Source organism: Mobula birostris, chromosome 26 (assembly GCF_030028105.1).
Source record: "Mobula birostris isolate sMobBir1 chromosome 26, sMobBir1.hap1, whole genome shotgun sequence".
Lineage (NCBI taxonomy): Eukaryota > Metazoa > Chordata > Chondrichthyes > Myliobatiformes > Myliobatidae > Mobula > Mobula birostris.
Genome location: NC_092395.1, coordinates 48,847,223 through 48,866,577, shown reverse-complemented (window position 1 = coordinate 48,866,577; position 19,355 = coordinate 48,847,223). Strand labels below are relative to the sequence as shown.

The following is a 19,355-nucleotide window of genomic DNA, read 5'->3' as shown; positions in this document are numbered from 1 at the left end:
AGTATCATTTTCCAGTGGTCTGATATCCACTCTCGCCTCTCTTTTACACTCTATGTATCTGAAGAAACTTTTGGTATCCTCTTTAATATTATTGGTGAGCTGACCATCTCCATCTTATTGACTTTTTTAGTTGATTTGTGTTGGTTTTTAAAAGCTTCCCAATCGTCTAACTTACCACAAATTTTTGCTCTATTATATGCCCTCTCTTTGGCTTTTATGTTGGCTTTGATTTCTCTTGTTTGCCACGGTTGTGTTATCTTGCCCTTAGAATACTACTTCCTCTTTGGGATGTATATATCCTCTGCCTTCCGAGGTAAAGGTCATCAACTTGTAGCTTGAATTGCCTGAGAAACCAATGCTTGCTGCAGGTGTGTTCAACAGGAGGCACAATGGGGTCCACCAGCTCCCACATCATGCAGCTACAACACATCACCTGATCCTGCATCCCTCCTGTATTTAATTTATTGTAATATGGTACATTTTTGGGTACTATCAAGATTGATATATAGACCATGGCTTCCAGTCAATTGTTTCACATCAGGACCAGTATATTTTTGCCCAGTTAGCTGCAGTTTCATGGAAATAGTTAAAAAGGTTTAAGAAAGGTAAAGTACCATTCAACTAAGAAATTATGCATTTAAATTAAATACAGAATAAATTAGGTCACTACCAATACTATTACAGTACTATAAAACTATAGTACTGTAATAGTATATTCTTCGTAGTTATCGACTGAGGAATTCATCCAGTTTATACTGCAGTCTTCTTTTGAAAGACTGTAAGTGGACAAAATCATTGCAGACGCCAAATGCAGATAATGGACTGCCTGCAAATAATGCTTTTGACGATTGCATCCTCTATATTATCATTGTAACATTCAGGAGGATTGTCTGTATTTCCAAATTCTTCGTTGTCCCTAACTTGAAATAGTGAAATTGTTTCATTTTCATTCCCAGCTATTTCTGGCATCTCCAAGCCTGAATGCTTGGAACTGCAGTGAGCGAAATTGTTTTGAATCACCTTATTAATTATTTCTTGCCAATGATCAGTGACAACAATCACATACGCAACTGATGCTATTTAAAAACTGTTTGCTCTACGTATGGTGTAGTGTCTAACGGCTACACAAGTGTGCATGACTGATGTTAGTTAGAAACTGCTGGGGAACAGTCTCCTGCCCAAATTAAACAGCAGTGTCCTAGACAGAGGAAGGGAATCCCGGCTATTTATTTTGATATATATTTTTACCTTTTAATACCTGCTATTCGCCTGTAGCTCCATATATCCCTTGAAGAACCAGGCAAAGCTTGAACCCTTGTGGGTTCCCATTGCCACACTCTTTAATTGCAGGAAGGGAGTCCTATTAAAATTGTGATAACAAGTTCAGTTAAGTTAAACAGTGTGTTGATAGAGTGGGACTCATTGGGCCCTGAGTGAGAAATAATGCATCTCAACAAAATGCATACTTGTTTATAGTTTGAAGGAGGAAAATTAGGACATAGAAATGCACTCAAGAATTTTGGAGAAAAAAGGCAAGGGCAGAGGAATGAAAAGCAAAAAAATTATAGATGCTGGGAATTAAGTGAAAACATAGAATATTAGAAATTCTTAACAGGTTGGGCCTTGTCTGTGGAGAGTGAAATATGATTAATGTTTCAGGTCAGGTACATTTTATCAGCAGCAGGAATATTTAGAGATTGGATATGTTAAATTAATAGATTAACATTTTGTCTTAGCTGTGTTTCTCTCATAGAATCATACAGCACATATGCACTCTTTCATCACATTTACTACATTTAAAAGTTTTGTCTGCCTCATTCCTGTGTGCCTTTTCTTTCCAAATACCTGTTGAAAGGCCTTTTTATAATTGTACCTGTCTCAACCCATTCTTTTGGCAGCTCATGCCAGATTACCATTACCCATTGTGTGAAAATTGTACCCCTCATATTTTTAAATATCTCCCCCTTACCTTAAAATTGTGTCCTTTAATTGTAGACCTCTTAAGAAAAATACTGCCTATCCTTTCCTCCTACATTGCCTTCCATTTTTCTATCAACCATCAGTTTCTTAAATGTCCCTAATGTATCTCCCTCTACCACCATCCCCCAGAGAATGTTCTATGTACACACCACTCTCTGTATAAAATACTTACCTCTTGCATCCACTCTATACTTTCCTACAATCAGTTTAAGATTATGCCTCCTGGCATTGGCTATTTCTGCCTTGGAAAAAAGACTCTGGCTATCCATTTGATCTACGTCTCATATCATCCTGTACACCTTTATCAAGCTACTTCTCATCCTCCTTAGTTCCAATGAGAAAATCAGTAGCTTGCTCAACCTTACATCGTAAGACATGCTCTATAATCATGGCAGCATCCTAGTAAATATCCTCTGCACCCTCTTTAACTCGCTAAAGAATTGAACAACAGCTTTGTAACGAATCAGCGCTATGTGGGGTAGCATTATACGGGGTCTGCGTGTATTTAGTTTGTCTTGGTTTTCTGTCACAGATTCTTCTTTTGTTTTCTCCACTGCAAGTATATTCTATCCCACCCATCTTTTCTGCAACTTAAAACATTTGATATCTAACTTTTAAAGATTAGATTAGCTTTGTTTGTCACACGGACATTGAAACATAGAAACAACACATAAAATGTGTTGTTGGCGTCAATGGTCAACGCAGTCCGAGGTTGTGCAGGGAGCAGCCCTCAAGTGTCATGCTCCTGGCACTAACATTGCATGCCGACAGTTTACTAACCCTAACCTCAATGTTTGGAATGTGGGTGGAAACTGTAGCACCCGGATGAAACCACGTACAGCAGCAGGAATTGAGCCCCAATCTTGCTGGTGCTGTAAAGTGCTATACTAAGCACGATGCTACCATGCTGCCCTTATTTCCAGAGGGTAAAGTATGTTGTATAGTCATAGTCATATTTTATTGATCCCGGGGGAAATTGGCTTTCGTTACAGTTGTGCCATAAATAATAAATAGTAATAAAATCTAAAATAGTTAAATAGTAATATGTAAATTATGCCAGTAAATTATGAAATAAGTCCAGGACCAGCCTATTGGCTTAGGGTGTCTGACCCTCCAAGGGAGGAGTTGTAAAGTTTGATGGCCACAGGCAGGAATGATTTCCTATGACGCTCTGTGTTGCATCTCGGTGGAATGAGTCTCTGGCTGACTGTACTCCTGTGCCCACCCAGTACATTATGTAGTGGATGGGAGACATTGTCCAAGATGGCATGCAACTTAGACAGCATCCTCTTTTCAGACACCACCGTGAGAGAGTCCAGTTCTATCCCAACAACATCACTGGCCTTACGAGTGAGTTTGTTGATTCTGTTGGTGTCTGCTACCCTCAGCCTGCTGCCCCAGCACACAACAGCAAACATGATAGCACTGGCCACCACAGACTCGTAGAACATCCTTAGCATCGTCCAGCAGATGTTAAAGGACCTCAGTCTCCTCAGGAAATAGAGACGGCTCTGACTCTTCTTGTAGACAGCCTCAGTGTTCTTTGACCAGTCCAGTTTATTGTCAATTCGTATCCCCAGGTATTTGTAATCCTCCACCATGTCCACACTGACCCCCTGGATGGAAACAGGGGTCACCGGTACCTTAGCTCTCCTCAGGTCTACCACCAGCTCCTTAGTCTTTTTCACATTAAGCTGCAGATAATTCTGCTCACACCATGTGACAAAGTTTCCTACTGTAGCCCTGTAGTCAGCTTCATCTCCCTTGCTGGTGCATCCAACTATGGCAGAGTCATCGAAAACTTCTGAAGATGACAAGACTCTGTGCAGTAGTTGAAGTCGGAGGTGTAAATGGTGAAGAGAAAGGGAGACAAGACAGTCCGCAGTGGAGCCCCAGTGCTGCTGATCACTCTGTCGGACACACAGTGTTGCAAGCACACGTACTGTGGTCTGCCAGTCAGGTAATCAAGAATCCATGGCACCAGGGAAGCATCCACCTGCATCGCTGTCAGCTTCTCCCCCAGCAGAGCAGGGCGGATGGTGTTGAACGCACTGGAGAAGTCAAAAAACATTGCCCTCACAGTGCTCGCTGGCTTGTCCAGGTGGGTGTAGACACGGTTCAGCAGGTAGACGATGGCATCCTCAACTTCTAGTCGGGGCTGGTAGGCGAACTGGAGGGGATCTAAGTATGGCCTGACCATAGGCCGGAGCAACTCCAGAACAAGATGCAAAGAACTTTGCTGTTTGCTTCATTCTCTATTTCAGTGTTTATCCTATACTGAGTACCATCTGTAATCCCATGGTGGTGATGTGTGCTCGAAGTAGCAGAGTCTTCATTCAGATTCCAATATCTGGGGAAGGTCTGTGTTTATGTAGGCTTGTGCACAACAGACCTGGTGGCTTTAACAATGAAGTTAATAACAGTGCGGTATTAGAAAAAATGTTACTTTGTCAACAATGATTAGGGAGAATAGTCTTTCCAGTTTTTCAGAATCTAGTGATGTCTTGAATAATTTGCAGTCAATTAAGTGTGTCTTGTATATCCATTTTAGTTGTGTAAGTGATTCAGCATCTAATCTAAACATAGCTGGCTCCCAAAAGTAACAATGAGTCATTGACTAGTGTTGTTGGTTGACAGATGGATATTTTCCAGCTCAGTGGGGAGAATTCCCTTGTGCTGGCTCAAAGTGGTCAATGGGCTGTTTGTCCTCTAGTTTCACACTGAGTACTGCAGTGTTCCCTCAGTACTGTAATAATTTATTTTTTACCTTTGCTTCCGGTGTGACATGATTTAATCTTCTGACTAAGTAGAGAATGTCTATTGTTGCATACATAATCCTATTCTCAGAATTTCTGAGATTTCAGAGTCTATTTTTTCAGTGGCTGTTTCTATAAGATGTGCACTAATTAACTTACATAGTTGCCTCAAGATAATCAACATCTTGTTGTTCTGGCATTGACAGTTGGGTCAGGGTCATTAAGAAACTTACATCATATAGTATTTTAATTAACTTTACCTTTAATTTCAGACTGACCCTTTTGGGAGTACTGATCCTTTTGCACTGGCAGCATCCAAGGGCCCAGGTGAGCTGATGTTCAGTATTTTTTTGTTATAAAGTGATTGACTATTACTGAATGCTGATAATATAGAACAGCAACCATCAGAAGATAAAGCTTAAAGTATCACCATTCACATCTCTTTCAGGACATCCCGTACTGTGTCATACTAAAACAAGCATTCTTGTTTAATTTCTGGTATTACAAAAGGAATGTAACAACATGAAATTTACACATTTGATTAGATGAAATCACAAATATAGTTGTGGGGGCAGGGGGAGAAGGGATCGAAAGGGTGCAAGAGTAGATGAGAGGAAAGAGAACGAAAGGGGATGAATGTGAGTGAAGGGATCCTAGTGCACTCGTAATATTTTTACAAAACTGAAAAATACACATACACTCTTCATGTTTTACAGTATTCGCATTTCAATTTTGTTTTTAGCCATTATATTAATTAATGGTTGGTTCCGTTTGCATCTAGCAGTGTGCAGAATTTCTATTATTAAGATGAGGTTGTATTGAAAAACTGGGAATCCTTAGTAATATTTGCTGACAGTTAAGGCCATAAGATATAGGAGAAGAATTAGGCCATTTGGCCCATTTAGCCTGTTTGCTATTTCATCATAGCAGATTCAGTTCTTTTCAGCTCCAATCTCCTGATTTCTTCCCATATTCTCTCATGCTGTGACCAATCAAGAATCTTTCAACCTCTGCTTTAATATACATAAATACTTAGCCTCTACAGCTCCCTGTAGCAAAGAAGTTTACAGATTAACCACTCTCTGGCTAAATAAATTCCTCCTCATCTCCGTCCTAAAAGAACGCATCTCTATTTTGAGGCTGTGTCCTCTGGTCTTAGACTTTCTCATCATAGGAAACATCCTTTCTACAATCACTCTATCAAGGCTTTTCACCTTTCAATAGGTTTCAATGAGGTCACCCCTCATTCTTCTGAATTCTAGTGAATACAGGGCTAGAGCTACCAAACGCTCTTCATATGACAAGCCATTCAGCCCTGGAATCATTTTCGTGAATCTCCTTTGACCTGTCTCCAGTTTCAGTTCAACCTTTCTAAGATAAGGGGCCCAAACTTGCTCACAATACTCCAGTTGAGGCCTTGCAAGTGCTTTATGAAGTTTCAACATTACATCCTCGTTTTTATATTCTAGTCCTTTTGAAATGAATGCTAACATTGCATTTGAAAGGTAGGCAGGGTCGTAAGAAGAGCTTTCGGCACATTAAATCAGAGTATTGAGTACTGGAGTTGAATTGCTATGTTCAGATTCTGTATGCTCCCCACCTACAGGAAAGATGCAATAAGATTGAAAGCGTACAGACAAAATTGACAAGGATGTTGCCAAGACTTGAGGACTGATTTATAGGGAAAGGTTGAATATGTTAGGATTTTAATCCCTGGAGCATAGGGGAATGAGGGGAGAATTGCTGGAGGTACACAATATTATGAAGGGCATATATAGGGTAAATGTAAGCAGGCTTTTTCCACTGAGGTTGGGTGATATTAGATCTAGAGGTCATGGGTAAGGTTGAATAGTCATAGTCATACTTTACTGGTCCCGGGGGAAACTGGTTTTCGTTACAGTTGCACCATAAATAATAAATAGTAATAAAACCATAAATAGTTAAATAGTAATATGTAAATTATGCCAGTAAATTATGAAATAAGTCCAGGACCAGCCTATTGGCTCAGGGTGTCTGACCCTCCAAGGGAGGAGTTGTAAAGTTTGATGGCCACAGGCAGGAATGGCTTCCTATGACACTCTGTGTTGCATCTTGGTGGAATGAGTCTCTGGCTGAATGTACTCCTGTGCCCACCCAGTACATTATGTAGTGGATGGGAGACATTGTCCAAGATAGCATGAAACTTGGAGAGCAAACTCTTTTCAGACACCACTGTGAGAGAGTCCAGTTCCATCCCAACAACATCACTGGCCTTATGAATGAGTTTGTTGATTCTGTTGGTGTCTGCTACCCTCAGCCTGCTACCTCAGCACACAACAGCAAACATGATAGCACTGGCCACCACAGACTCGTAGAACATCCTTAGCATCGTCCAGCAGATGTTAAAGGACCTCAGTCTCCTCAGGAAATAGAGACGGCTCTGACCCTTCTTGTAGACAGCCTCAGTGTTCTTTGTCTAGTCCAGTTTATTGTCAATTCATGTCCCCAGGTATTTGTAATCCTCCACCATGTCCACACTGACCCCCTGGATGGAAACAGGGGTCACCGGTACCTTAGCTCTCCTCAGGTCTACCACCAGCTCCTTAGTCTTTTTCACATTAAGCTGCAGATAATTCTGCTCACACCATGTGACAAAGTTTCCTACCATAGCCCTGTAGTCAGCCTCATCTCCCTTGCTGATGCATCCAACTATGGCAGAGTCATCCGAAAACTTCTGAAGATGACAAGACTCTGTGCAGTAGTTGAAGTCTGAGGTGTAAATGGTGAAGAGAAATGGAGACAAGACAGTCCCCTGTGGAGCCCCAGTGCTGCTGATCACTCTGTCAGACACACAGTGTTGCAAGCACACGTACTTTGGTCTGCCAGTCAGGTAATCAAGAATCCATGACACCAGGGAAGCATCCACCTGCATCGCTGTCACCTTCTCCCCCAGCAGAGCGGGGCGGATGGTGTTGAACGCACTGGAGAGGCATCCTCAACTCCTATTTGGGGCTGGTAGGCGAACTGGAGGGGATCTAAGTGTGGCCTGACCATAGGCCGGAGCAGCTCCAGAACAAGTCTCTCCAGGGTCTTCATGATGTGGGAGGTCAATGCCGCCGGTCTGTAGTCATTGAGGCTGCTGGGGCGCGGCGTCTTCGGCACAGGGACGAGGCAGGATGTCTTCCACAGTACAGGAACCCTCTGGAGCCTCAGGCTCAGGTTGAATACATGACGAAGTACTCCACATCGCTGAGGGGCACAGGCTTTGAGTACCCTGGTACTGACACCATCCGGTCCTGCAGCCTTGCTTGGGTTGAGACGTTTCAGCTGCCTTCTCACCTGTTCAGCTGTGAAGCCCACCGTGGTGGTTTCGTGTGGGGAAGGGGTATAGTCATGAGAGCAGGGAATGGAGAAGTGTTTAAGGGGAAATTGAGTGGGAACTTATTCACTCAGAGAATGGTGCGGATGTGTAACGAGCTGCCAGCGGAAGAGGTGGATGTGAGTTTGATTGCAGCGTTTAAGAGAAGTTTGGATAGGTACATGGATGTGAGGGTGTAGAGGTCTACGGTCCAAGAGTGGGCACATAGAACTGGGCACATAGAACTAGGCACAGTAACCATTCAGCACAGACTAGATGGGCCTGTTTTTGTTCTGCAGTGCTATATGACTATGATGAAAGGTCCATATGTATGTATGAAGGATCTGTATAGGAAGTTGAATATCTAGAAATAAAGATGCTGCAAAATAGGGTACCAATATAGGCTGAAAGGCAAATGGTCTAAAGGTGAACAGGTATGTATCCAACCAATGAGAGTATGCTGTCACTCATGTTCCAAGCCTTACACCCTACCCGTGTGTAGGGTTATCTAAGTTGCTGACTAATTTTGTGATAGTCATGGATACGTAGTTACATCATGACATGTACAATGATTATACTTTTATTCATTCATTTTACAGGATATCTATGTCACTCATTAAGTATTCCTAATGGACTTTATAATGGAAACTACTTGATGTACTCAATTCATGCTGACCTAAATCTTTTACTTTTTAAATCCAATGATCATTTGTCTCGTTCATCAGTTTGGCCAGACTGTGATTACATAATGTATGTAAATGAGCAAAAGTCTGCTACGGTAGAGTTTAACATTTCCATATAAGGCTACAGTTCATTAATTTGGTGTAGTACATAAAAATATCCACTTTTGATTGTGGAATTATGATCACTTGTTACAATTTCCTTAAGACAAGAAGAAAGTGATTTAACAAGACAGAACCTGGCACATGAGTGACTGCCAAAACAAAGTTGAACTTCAGTTGCTCATTAAAATAATAATCATAGTACCATATTTCCTCTATTATAGTGAGATCACTGAAAACATGTAAGTCAGTGCAGTGAGACAACAATTCTAAAATAAGTTCAGAGTTCTTATCAAATAAGTTACGAGATAATTTATTTGACTGTTAATGATGCTTTACTGCACCAAGGAGTTGGAGCTGGAACTGGATGAACTCCAGATCATTTGGGAGGCTGAGGGGGTGATAGATAGAGAGGTGGCTACACCCAAGGTGCAGGAGACAGGAAACTAGGTGACAGTCAGGAAGGGGAAAGTGATTAAGGAGCCAGTGCGGAGTACCTCTGTGGCCATCTCCCTCAACAACAGGTTTGGATACTGTTAGGGGCATTGACCTAACAGGAGAGTCGCAATGGTTGGATCTCTGGCACTGAGTCTGCCTCTGATTCAGAAGGGAAGGGGTGCGCTGTGGTGATAGGGGATTTGTTTGTTAGGGGATGGGACAGGGATTCTCAGATGGTATGTTGCCTCCTGGGTGCCAGGGTCCAGGGTATCTTGGATCAAGTCCTCAGCATTCTGAAGTGGGAGGCTGAACAGTCAGAAGTCGTGGTCCATGTATGTATTAATAACATGGGTAGGACAAGTGACAAGTTTCTGAATAGGAAGTTCATGAGTTAGGTGCTAAGTTAAAGGGCAGGACCTCCAGCGTGGTGATCTCACGATTGCTACCCGTGCCATGTGCTAGTGAGGCCAGAACTAGGAAGATAATCCAGTTTAATACATGGCTAAGAAGTTGGTGTAAGATGAGAGGGGGCATAAAATTTTTGGATCTTTAGGCTCTCTTCCAGGGAATGTGGGACCTGTACAGAAGGGATGTTAATATCTTGGCAGGAAGATTTGTTAATGCTGTACAGTGGGGTTTATACTAGAGCTGCAGGGGGATGGGAACCAGAGTGCCAGAACAGTTAGTGGAGAGCTTGTGGAGGCAGATGTTGGTAAGACTTCAAACAAAGTTAGGAATCAAAAGGTTGAGGACTAATGTCCTTGCTGCCTATATTTCAATGCAAGAAGTATCATAGGAAAGGTGGATAATTGTGCGGAAGACAGGGTAGCTGGTTTACAAACAGAGGCAGTGTGAAGTGAGGAGAGGCTGTTGATAGAGCAAAATTACAGTCAACAGGATGAGTAGAAGTGAAGATTCTGGATTAGATTGAACATAAGAGCATAAGAAATAGGAGCAGGAGTAGGCCATCCGGCCCATGGAGCCTGCCCTGCCATTCAATAAGATCATGGCTGTTCTGTCCATAAACTCAGCTCCATCTACCTGCCTTTCCCCGTAACCCTTAATTCCCTTACTATGTATAAACCTATCTAGCTGTATCTTAAATATATTTAGTGAAGAAGCCTCAACTGCTTCCCTGAGCAGAGAATTCCACAGATTCACCACTCTCTGGGAAAAGCAGTTTCTTCTCATCTCTGTCCAGAATCTTCTCCCCTGAATCTTGAGGCAATGTCCCCTAGTTCTAGTCTCATCTACCAATGGAAACAACTTTCCTACTTCTATATTATCTATCCCTTTCAAAATTTTGTATGTTTCTATAAGATCCCCTCTCATTCTTCTGAATTCCAGAGAGTATAGTCCCAGGCAACTCAATCTGTCCTCATAGGTTAACTCCTTCATCCCTGGATTCAACCTGGTGGACCTCCTCTGCACTGCCTCCAAAGCCAGTATATCCTCCTTCAAGTATGGAGACCAGAACTGCGCACAGTACTCCTAAGTGAAGCCTCACCAGTACCCTGTATAGTTGCAGCATGACCTCCCTGCTCTTGAGTTCAATCCCTCTAGCATTGAAGGCCAACATTCCGTTTGCCTTCTTAATAACCTGTTGTACCTGCAAGCCAACTTTTTGTGATTCATGAACAAGCACTCCCAAGTCCCTCTGCACAACAGCATGCTGCAGTCTTTCACCATTTAGATAATAATCTGCTCTTCTATTATTCCTGCCAAAGTGGATGATCTCACATTTACCAACTTTGTATTCCATCTGCCAGACCTTGGCCCACTCACTTAACCTATCTATATCCCTCTGCAGATTCTCCACATCGTCTGTACAATTTGCTTTTCCACTCAGTTTAGTGTCATCAGCAAATTTTGCTATGCTACACTCAGTCCCGGCTTCCAAATCATCAATGTGAATGGTAAACAGCTGCGAGTCCAGCACCGACCCCTGCGGCACCCCAATCACCACTGACTGCCAACTGGAGAAATACTCATTTATACGAACTCTCTGCCTTCTATTGGTTAACCAATCCACTATCCATGCCAATACACTTCCTGCAACTCCATGCCATCCGTATCTTATTTGTAAGTCTCTTGTGCAGCACCTTATGGAACGCCTTCTGGAAATCCAAGTATACGACATCCATCTGTTCCCCTCTATCCACTGCACTCATTATGTCCTCAAAGAACTCCAGTAAGAGTGTCAAACAGGACCTTCCCATTCTGAATCCATGCTGCGTCTGTCTAATGGAACCACTCCTTTCTAAATGTTTCGTTATTTCTTCCTTAATGACAGCTTCAAAAATTTTCCTGACTACAGATGTTAAGCTAACTGCCTATAGTTGCCTGTCTTTTGACTATATCCTTTTTTAAAAAGTGGCCTGGCATTTGCTGTCTTCCAATCAGTTGGGACCTGCCCAGAGTCTAGAGAGTTTTGATAAGTGATTACCAACGTGTCGACTATAACCTCCGCCAATTCCCTCAGCAGCCTGGGATGCATCCCATCAGGACCAGGGGACTTATCTACCTTCAGGCCCTCAAGTTTGCTTTTCACTATCTCTTTAGTGACGGTGATTTTATTGAGGTCCTCACCTCCCATTTCATCCATAATATCCTTCTTTGGCATATTAGACGTGTCCTCCACTGTGAAGACCGACACAAAATAGTCGCCATTTCCTTATCACCCAGTATCAATTTCCCCTTCTCGTCTTCCAAGGGACCTACATTGACTTTAGCCACCCTCTTCTGCTTTATATATTTATAAAAACTTTTGCTATCTATTTTTATATTTTATGCTAATTTACTTTCATACTCTATCTTCCCTTTCCTTATTTCTTTGTTCTTTGTTGCTTTTTAAAGTTTTCCCAATCCTCCAGTCTCCCACTACTCTTTGCGACTTTGTACACATGAACTTTTAATTTGATACTATCTTTTATTTCCTTAGTTATCCAAGGCTGGCTCTCGCCAGACTTACTGTCCTTACTGAGCACTGTGAAAAATCTCTTTGAAAGTATTCCACTGTTCCTCAATTGTTCTGCCAAATAGCCTGTGCTCCTAATCCACATTAGCCAATTTCTCTCTCATTCCATTGTAGTTTCCGTTGTTCAAGCATAATACACTAGTTTTAGATCTAATTATTTCATCCTCTATCTGTATGCGAAATTCAATCATACTATGATCACTCTTTCCAAGAGGATCCCTGACTACAAGATCGTTAATCTTACCTGTCTCATTGCACAGGACTAGACCTAAGATAGTATTTTCCCTTGCAGGTTCACTAACATGTTGCTCAAGAAAGCCATGATGGATGCATTCTATGAAGTCCTCCTCAAGACTTCCTTGACCAACCTGATTCACCCAATCTATGTGGAAGTTAAAATCCCCCATGACAACTGCCGTTCCGTTCTTACAAGCCTCAGTTATTTCTTGGTTAATCACCTCTGCCACTGCAATATTTTTATTAGGTGGCCTATAGACTACATCCACCAGTGATTTTTTCCCTTTACTATTCTTAATCTCTACCCAGATGGACTCAACATTCTGCTCCATAGATCCTATATTGTCTCTCGCAATCGCCCTGATCTCATCCATAATCAAGAGCGCCACCCCACCTCCTCTGCCTTCCTGCCTATCTTTCCGTATTACCTGATACCCTCGGATATTTAATTCCCAGTCATCTCCACCTTGCAACCATGTTTCTGTAATGGCCACTAAATCATATGCCTTGGAATCAACTAGGGATGCTCAACAGCTGTGTCAGGGTTTGAATGCCATAACCTCTTTCAAAGTTAAATCCTAAGACATAAGGGACAGCAGAGCTTCGCTTCCAGATGAGCTCAATGCCTTCTATGTTCTATACACCAGAACAGGGAGGAGCAATTGTGCACCCCCATGTCTTCCAGTGATTGTTTTGTCTCAGTATCTGAAGATGATGAGCGGGCTGCCGTTAAGAGAGTGAATCCAAGGAAAGCATCCGACCCGGATGGAGTACCTGGCTGAGTACTGAAGACCTGTGCTGACCAACTAGTTGGTGTGTTCACAGATATCTTCAACCTCTCTTTCTGGCAGTGTGTAGCACCCACCTGCTTCAAGCGGCATCAATCATACCGGTGCCCAAGGAGAGTGTGGTAACCTGCCTCAATAACTATCATCCAGTGGCACTTACATCCACAGTAATGAATTGTTTTGAGAGGCTAGTGTTGAAGCACATCAGCTCATGTCTGAGTGGCAACTTTGATCTGCTCCATTTTGTCTACTGAAGCAACAGGTCTATGGTAGATGCCATCTCATTGGCTCGTCACATAACCCTTGAACATCTGGACAGGAAAAATGTATACATCAAGATGCTCTTTATCGATTACAGTTCAGCATTTTATACCATCACCCCCTCAAAACTATCTCCAAAACCTGGACCTCAATACCCCTTTGTGCAATTGGATCCCGAATTTCCTCACTTGCAGACCCCAATCAGTTCAAATTGGCAAGCACATCTTCACAATCTCCATCAGCACAGGAGCACCACAGCGATGTGCTCTTAGTCCCCTGCTGTACTCGCATTACACTTATGACTGTGTGGCTAAATACAGCTCCAACACCATATACGAATTCGCTGATAACACTGTTGGGGGCTGTATCAAAGGTAGTGATGAATTAGCATACAGGAGGGGGATTGAAAACTTGGCTGAGTGGTATAATAAGAACACCCTCTCGCTCAGTGTCAGTAAGATCAAGGAACTGGTGTAGACTGCAGGAGAGGGAAACCAGAGGTCCATGAGCCAGTACTAATTGAAGGATCAGAGGTGGAGAGGGTCAGTAACTTTAAATTCCTGTGTGTTGCTATCTTGAAGGACCTGTACCGGAACTATCATATAAATATAATTACAAAGAAAGCACACAGTGACTCTACTACTTCATAGTCTTTTCTCCAGGGTATGGGAGTCCAAAACTAGAAGGCACAGACACAAGAAAAAAAAGGGAGATTTTAAAGAGATCTAAGAGGTAACTTCTTTACACAGAGGGTAGTAAGTGCCTAGAGTGAATTCCCAGAAGTGGTCAAGGTGGGTTGGATTACAATATTTAAGAGCACAGGAACTGTGACTAGCAGGGAGGATGCTGTGATCAGCATAGACCAGTTGAACAGAAGGGCATGTTTCCACACTCTGTCTCTGAATATGTGTTCTTGTGAGGTTAACCTTGGATCCAGGGTTATCAGTCACATATTGTTGTAGCCCAGTGCCCTTACAACCTGTAACTACTTCTTTCCTTGGTAAAAGGATCAAAGAAGTCTTATTCTAATGTGGGACAGGCATTTGTAGTTTAGTCCAGTGGGCTGGAGAATTAATTTGTAGAACACTTTGCTGTTAGTAAAGGTGGACCTCAAAGTTGTCGTAGATGGTGCCACTCACAACCTAATGTCCCAGTTAGAATTTTATATTTTATATTTATTTCATTTATTTAGAGATACAGGATGATAAAAGACTTTCGGCCCAGCAAGCCTGCACTGTCTATGTGACCAATTAACCTACTAGCCATATGAAACCCCCTTTTACTGGGCGCCTCTAGAAACACAGCTGGTTATCCCCTTGCTAACAAGGTCAACAGACTCAGTGGTGCAAAAGCCACCTTTCTTGAATTCTGTCTGTCCAGAGTCAATATGACTTGGTTCCCACCAGACCGAGAAAGCCGGGATGTTTTGACCATCCGCACCCCAATCTGATTGATTACTGTGTAAATGCTGCCCATTTGCAATTACTCATCAGTAAGAAATACCAGATCGTACACTGTGTACAATTATAAAGAATGTATATTTACGAATCTCAGCTTTATCGAACAGTTAATAGGAAAAGAAAAAATAAAAAGGGCTCATTACAGTTAACCCAGTCCAAATATGCACATAAGTTGGAACTCATCTTAAAGTTGTCCTTAACTCGTGTGCTGGCTCCATGGCCTGAGTGAAAGCACACACCACCTTCCAAATGTTGCTTGAAACTCATCTCGAACAAGTGGGCTCCCCCCACAGAACTATTAGTTCTTCTTCCTTGAAGCCATTCATCTGTACAAAGCACCTTGTGCAACAGGGATGGCATCCTCAGCCATCGTTCCTCCTGTCTTCTCCCAGCTTCCACCAAAAAACCTCAACCCACACCAGTGTCTGTCACAGAAGCTTCTCTACCCAACATTCTCTCAAGCCTTCTCCCAGTTCCACCATCCTGATGGTTGACATTACATTCCTAAGCATGAACATCACAACCCCTTATCTTTAGCTCAAACCGAAATATGATGAAAGCAGAACAGACTTCTCTTACAGAACTGTTACAATGAAATACCTACAACATAGCAGTAAAAATCTTAACAAGGGCATTACACGTATGTCTTTGGAGTCTGGGAGAAAACTGAAGCACTCGGAGGAAACCCACACAGTGAAGGGAAACATGAGAACTCCTTACAGAGAGCATAGAATTGAACCCAGGTCGCTGACACTTTAATAACTTTATGCTAACTGCTACGCTACTGTATTCCTAATTTCTTGAGGCCTTGTTTTGAACTGAGGGAAAACAGGTTTCCATGTTCTACTAGTTGGTTTATAATTGAAGAAAGTGAATGAGAATAATGATTGCTCGGCTGTTGGTGTAGTAGCATCAGCACTGGACTTCAAGGCAGATGGTCCTGAGTTCAAACCCAGCCGGGTCCTGACCTGGAAGCAACAGTATCTGGGCGGAAGAAAGGCTTGGCAATCTACTTCCATATCTTGTTGTGAAAACCCCATGGACCCTATGGTCCATGAGGTCACAAAGAGCCGGACTCGACTTAACAACTGAACAACAACAAAAGGCTGTCCTACCAGCAACGTGTTACTAGTGGTTGAATTACTTTTATAAATACGTAAGAGTGTATGCACTGTGTCTAGTGTTGTGTGGCCCTAGATAGCCTTATCTCATTCCTCTTTTAAAGAAGCATCTTTCATCCTTATATTAATCTTCAATCTGGCAGAGACCATCTCAGATAGAATAAGAACACCTACCCCTCCCCGAATCTTGAGGCTATGTCCCCTAGTTCTAGTCTCACTTATCAGTGGAAACAACTTTCCTGCCTCTATCTTATCTATCCCTTTCATAATTTTACATGTTTCTATAAGATCGCCTCTCATTCTTCTGAATTCCAACAAGTACAATTCCAGGCGACTCAATCTCTCCTCATAGTCTAACCCCCTCATCTCTGGAATTAATCTGGTGAACCTCTTCTGCCCCACCTCCAAAGCCAGTATATCCTTCCTCAAATAAGGAAACCAGAACTGCACACAGTTCTCCAGGTGCAGGCTTACCGGTACCCTGTACAGTTGAAGCATAACCTCCCTGCTCTTAAATTCAACCCCTCTAGCAGTGAAGATCAACATCCCATTTGTCTTCTTGATAGCCCTCTGCACCTGCAAACCAACCTTTTGTGATTCATGCACAAGCACTTCCAAGTCCCTCTGAACAGCAGCATGCTGCAAATTTTTACCATTTAAGTAATAATCTGCTCTTCCATTTTTCCTCCAGAGTAGATGACCTCACATTTACCAATATTGTATTCCATCTGCCAGACCCTTGCCCACTCACTTAACCTATCTATATTTCTCTGCAGACCCTCCATATCTTCTGCACCATTTGCTTTTCCACTCAATTTAGTACCATCAGCAAACTTAGATATATTACACTCTTCCAGATCATCAATGTATATTGTAAACAGCTACAGGCCCAGTACCGACCCCTGCAGCACACCACTGATTGCCGACTAGAGTAACACCCAAATATCCCAAATCTCTGCTTCCTATCAGTTAACCAATCCTCTATCCATGCTAATACTATGCAACCTTATCTTATGGATAATTCTTTTATGCGGCACTTTATCGAACGCCTTCTGGAAATCCAAGTAAGTAACATCTATCTGTTCCGCTCTATCCACTGTGCTCGTATATCCTCAGAGAATTCCAGAACATTTGTCAAGCAAGAATCTGCCTTTGCTGAATCCATGCTGTGTCTTCCTGTTGGTTCCATTTCTTTCCAGATGCCTTGCTATTTCTTCTTTAATGATAGCTTCAATCATTTTCCCAACTACAGATGTTAAACTATCTGGCCTATAGTTACTTGCCTTTCGCCTACATCCTTTTTTGAACAATGGCATGGCTGGCATTCGCCGTCTTCCAATCCACTGGGACCTGCGTAGAGTCTAGAGAATTTTGGTAAATTATCACCAAAGCCTTTACTGTAAGTTCTGCCATTTCTTTCAGTATCTTGGGATGCATTCCATCAGGACCAGGGGACTTATTTATCTTCAGGCCCACAAGTTTGCTCTGCACTACCTCTTTAGTGATAGCTATTGACATCTTCTCCTCCCATCACATCCATAACATCTCTCTTTGGCATGTTAGACATGTCTTCCACCATGACAACTGACACAAAATAGTAATTCAAAGCCTCTGCCATTATCAATTTCCCCTTCTCATCCTCCAAGAGACTTGTGTTCACTTTCACCACCTTTTCCCACTTTATATAATTATAAAACCATTTACTATCTGTTTTTATATTTTATGCTAGTTTATATTCATAACCTATCTTCAATAATCTATCTTTATTGCTCACTTTATGATTCTTTGTTGCTTTTTAAATTCTTTCCAATCTTCCATTTTTCCACTACTTTTGGCGACTTTGTATGCAGGAGCTTTTACTTTGATGCCTTCTTTTATTTCCTTAGTTATCCAAGGCTGGCTCTCCCCACCCTTACTGTTCTTGCTTTTAACTGGGAATATACTTTTGTTGAGCATCGTGAAAAATCTCTTTGAAAGTTTTCCACTGTTTCTCAACCATCCCACCATATAGCCTGTGTTTCCAATCTATACTAGCCAAATCCTCTCTCATACCATTGTAGTCTCCATTGTTCAGGCATAATACACTGGTTTTTGATTGAACTATTGCACCCTCCGTTTATATGAGAAAGCTTTCCAAGAGGATCCCGAACTACAAGATCACTAATTTTACCTGTGTCATTGCACAGGACCAAATCTAAGATAGCACATTCCCTTGTAGGTTCAGTAACATGCTGTTCATGAATGCATTCTGTGAAGTCTTCCTCAAGACTGCCTCAACCCAGTTGATTGATTCACCCAATTGATGTGCAAGCTAAAGTTCCCTACGATAACTGCTGTTCTATTCTTACATGCCTCAGATATTTCTGTTTATTGCCTGTGCCACTGTAATGTTATCTGGTGGTTGATAGACAACTCCCACCAGTGATTTTTTCCCTTTACTATTCCTAATCTCTACCGAGATGGATTCAACATTCTGCTCTTTAGATCTTGTATCGTCTCTTACTATTGCCTTGATCTCATCCTTGATTAAGAGCACTACCCCACCTCCCTTACCTGCCTATCTTTCTATATTACCTGATATCCTTGGATATTTAATTCTCAATCCTCTCCACCCTGCAGCTACGTTTCTGTAATGGCCACTATATCATACCCCTTTGTACTGATTTGTGCCACAAGTTTACTGATCTTATTTCGAATACTTCGGGCATCCAGATAAAGTGCCCTTACACTCATTGTGCTCTTAAAATCTTGTAATTGTTTACTCTTTTGCACTTGACTTTTCTTTACTCCCCTTTTTTATCTTTTGCTTTTTTCTTTATCTACACTTTTCTCTTTTACTTTATCCATACTTCTCTAATCTGTTGAACCACCCCCTCTACTATTTAGATTAAAGTCCTAGCCACAGCCCTAGTTATGTGATTCGCTTGGATCCAGTTCCCATCACAGTCCCATTGGTACAGCTCCCTCCATCCCCAATACTGGTGCTAATTTTCCATGAATTCTAACCCACTTCTCCCACACCAATCCTTAAGCCACACATTTAACTCTAACATTCTTGAAGAAGAAAAAGAAAAAAGCCCTTAACTCCGAGTGGAGTCATCGGGACACCGTCATGACGGTGTATTTTTTAGCAGGCTTTCTTATTTTTGTGAGGCCTTCTTGCTAGCTCAATGCTCAACCCTCAACCCAGCACGGATGGAAAGCGTGCAAGGGAGCCG

General features: G+C 42.1%; 1 protein-coding gene across 10 annotated transcripts in view; it reads left to right on the top strand.

Annotated features, from left to right (window-relative positions):
* eps15l1a (epidermal growth factor receptor pathway substrate 15-like 1a) overlaps positions 1 to 19,355 on the top strand; it is a 475,482-nt gene that overhangs the window by 255,464 nt on the left and 200,663 nt on the right. For all 10 annotated transcript variants that reach the window (XM_072244311.1, XM_072244309.1, XM_072244310.1 and 7 more), the window contains one exon: positions 5,009 to 5,063. In XM_072244311.1, the coding sequence (XP_072100412.1) occupies positions 5,009 to 5,063 (55 nt within the window). The remainder of the gene's footprint in view (positions 1 to 5,008; positions 5,064 to 19,355) is intronic.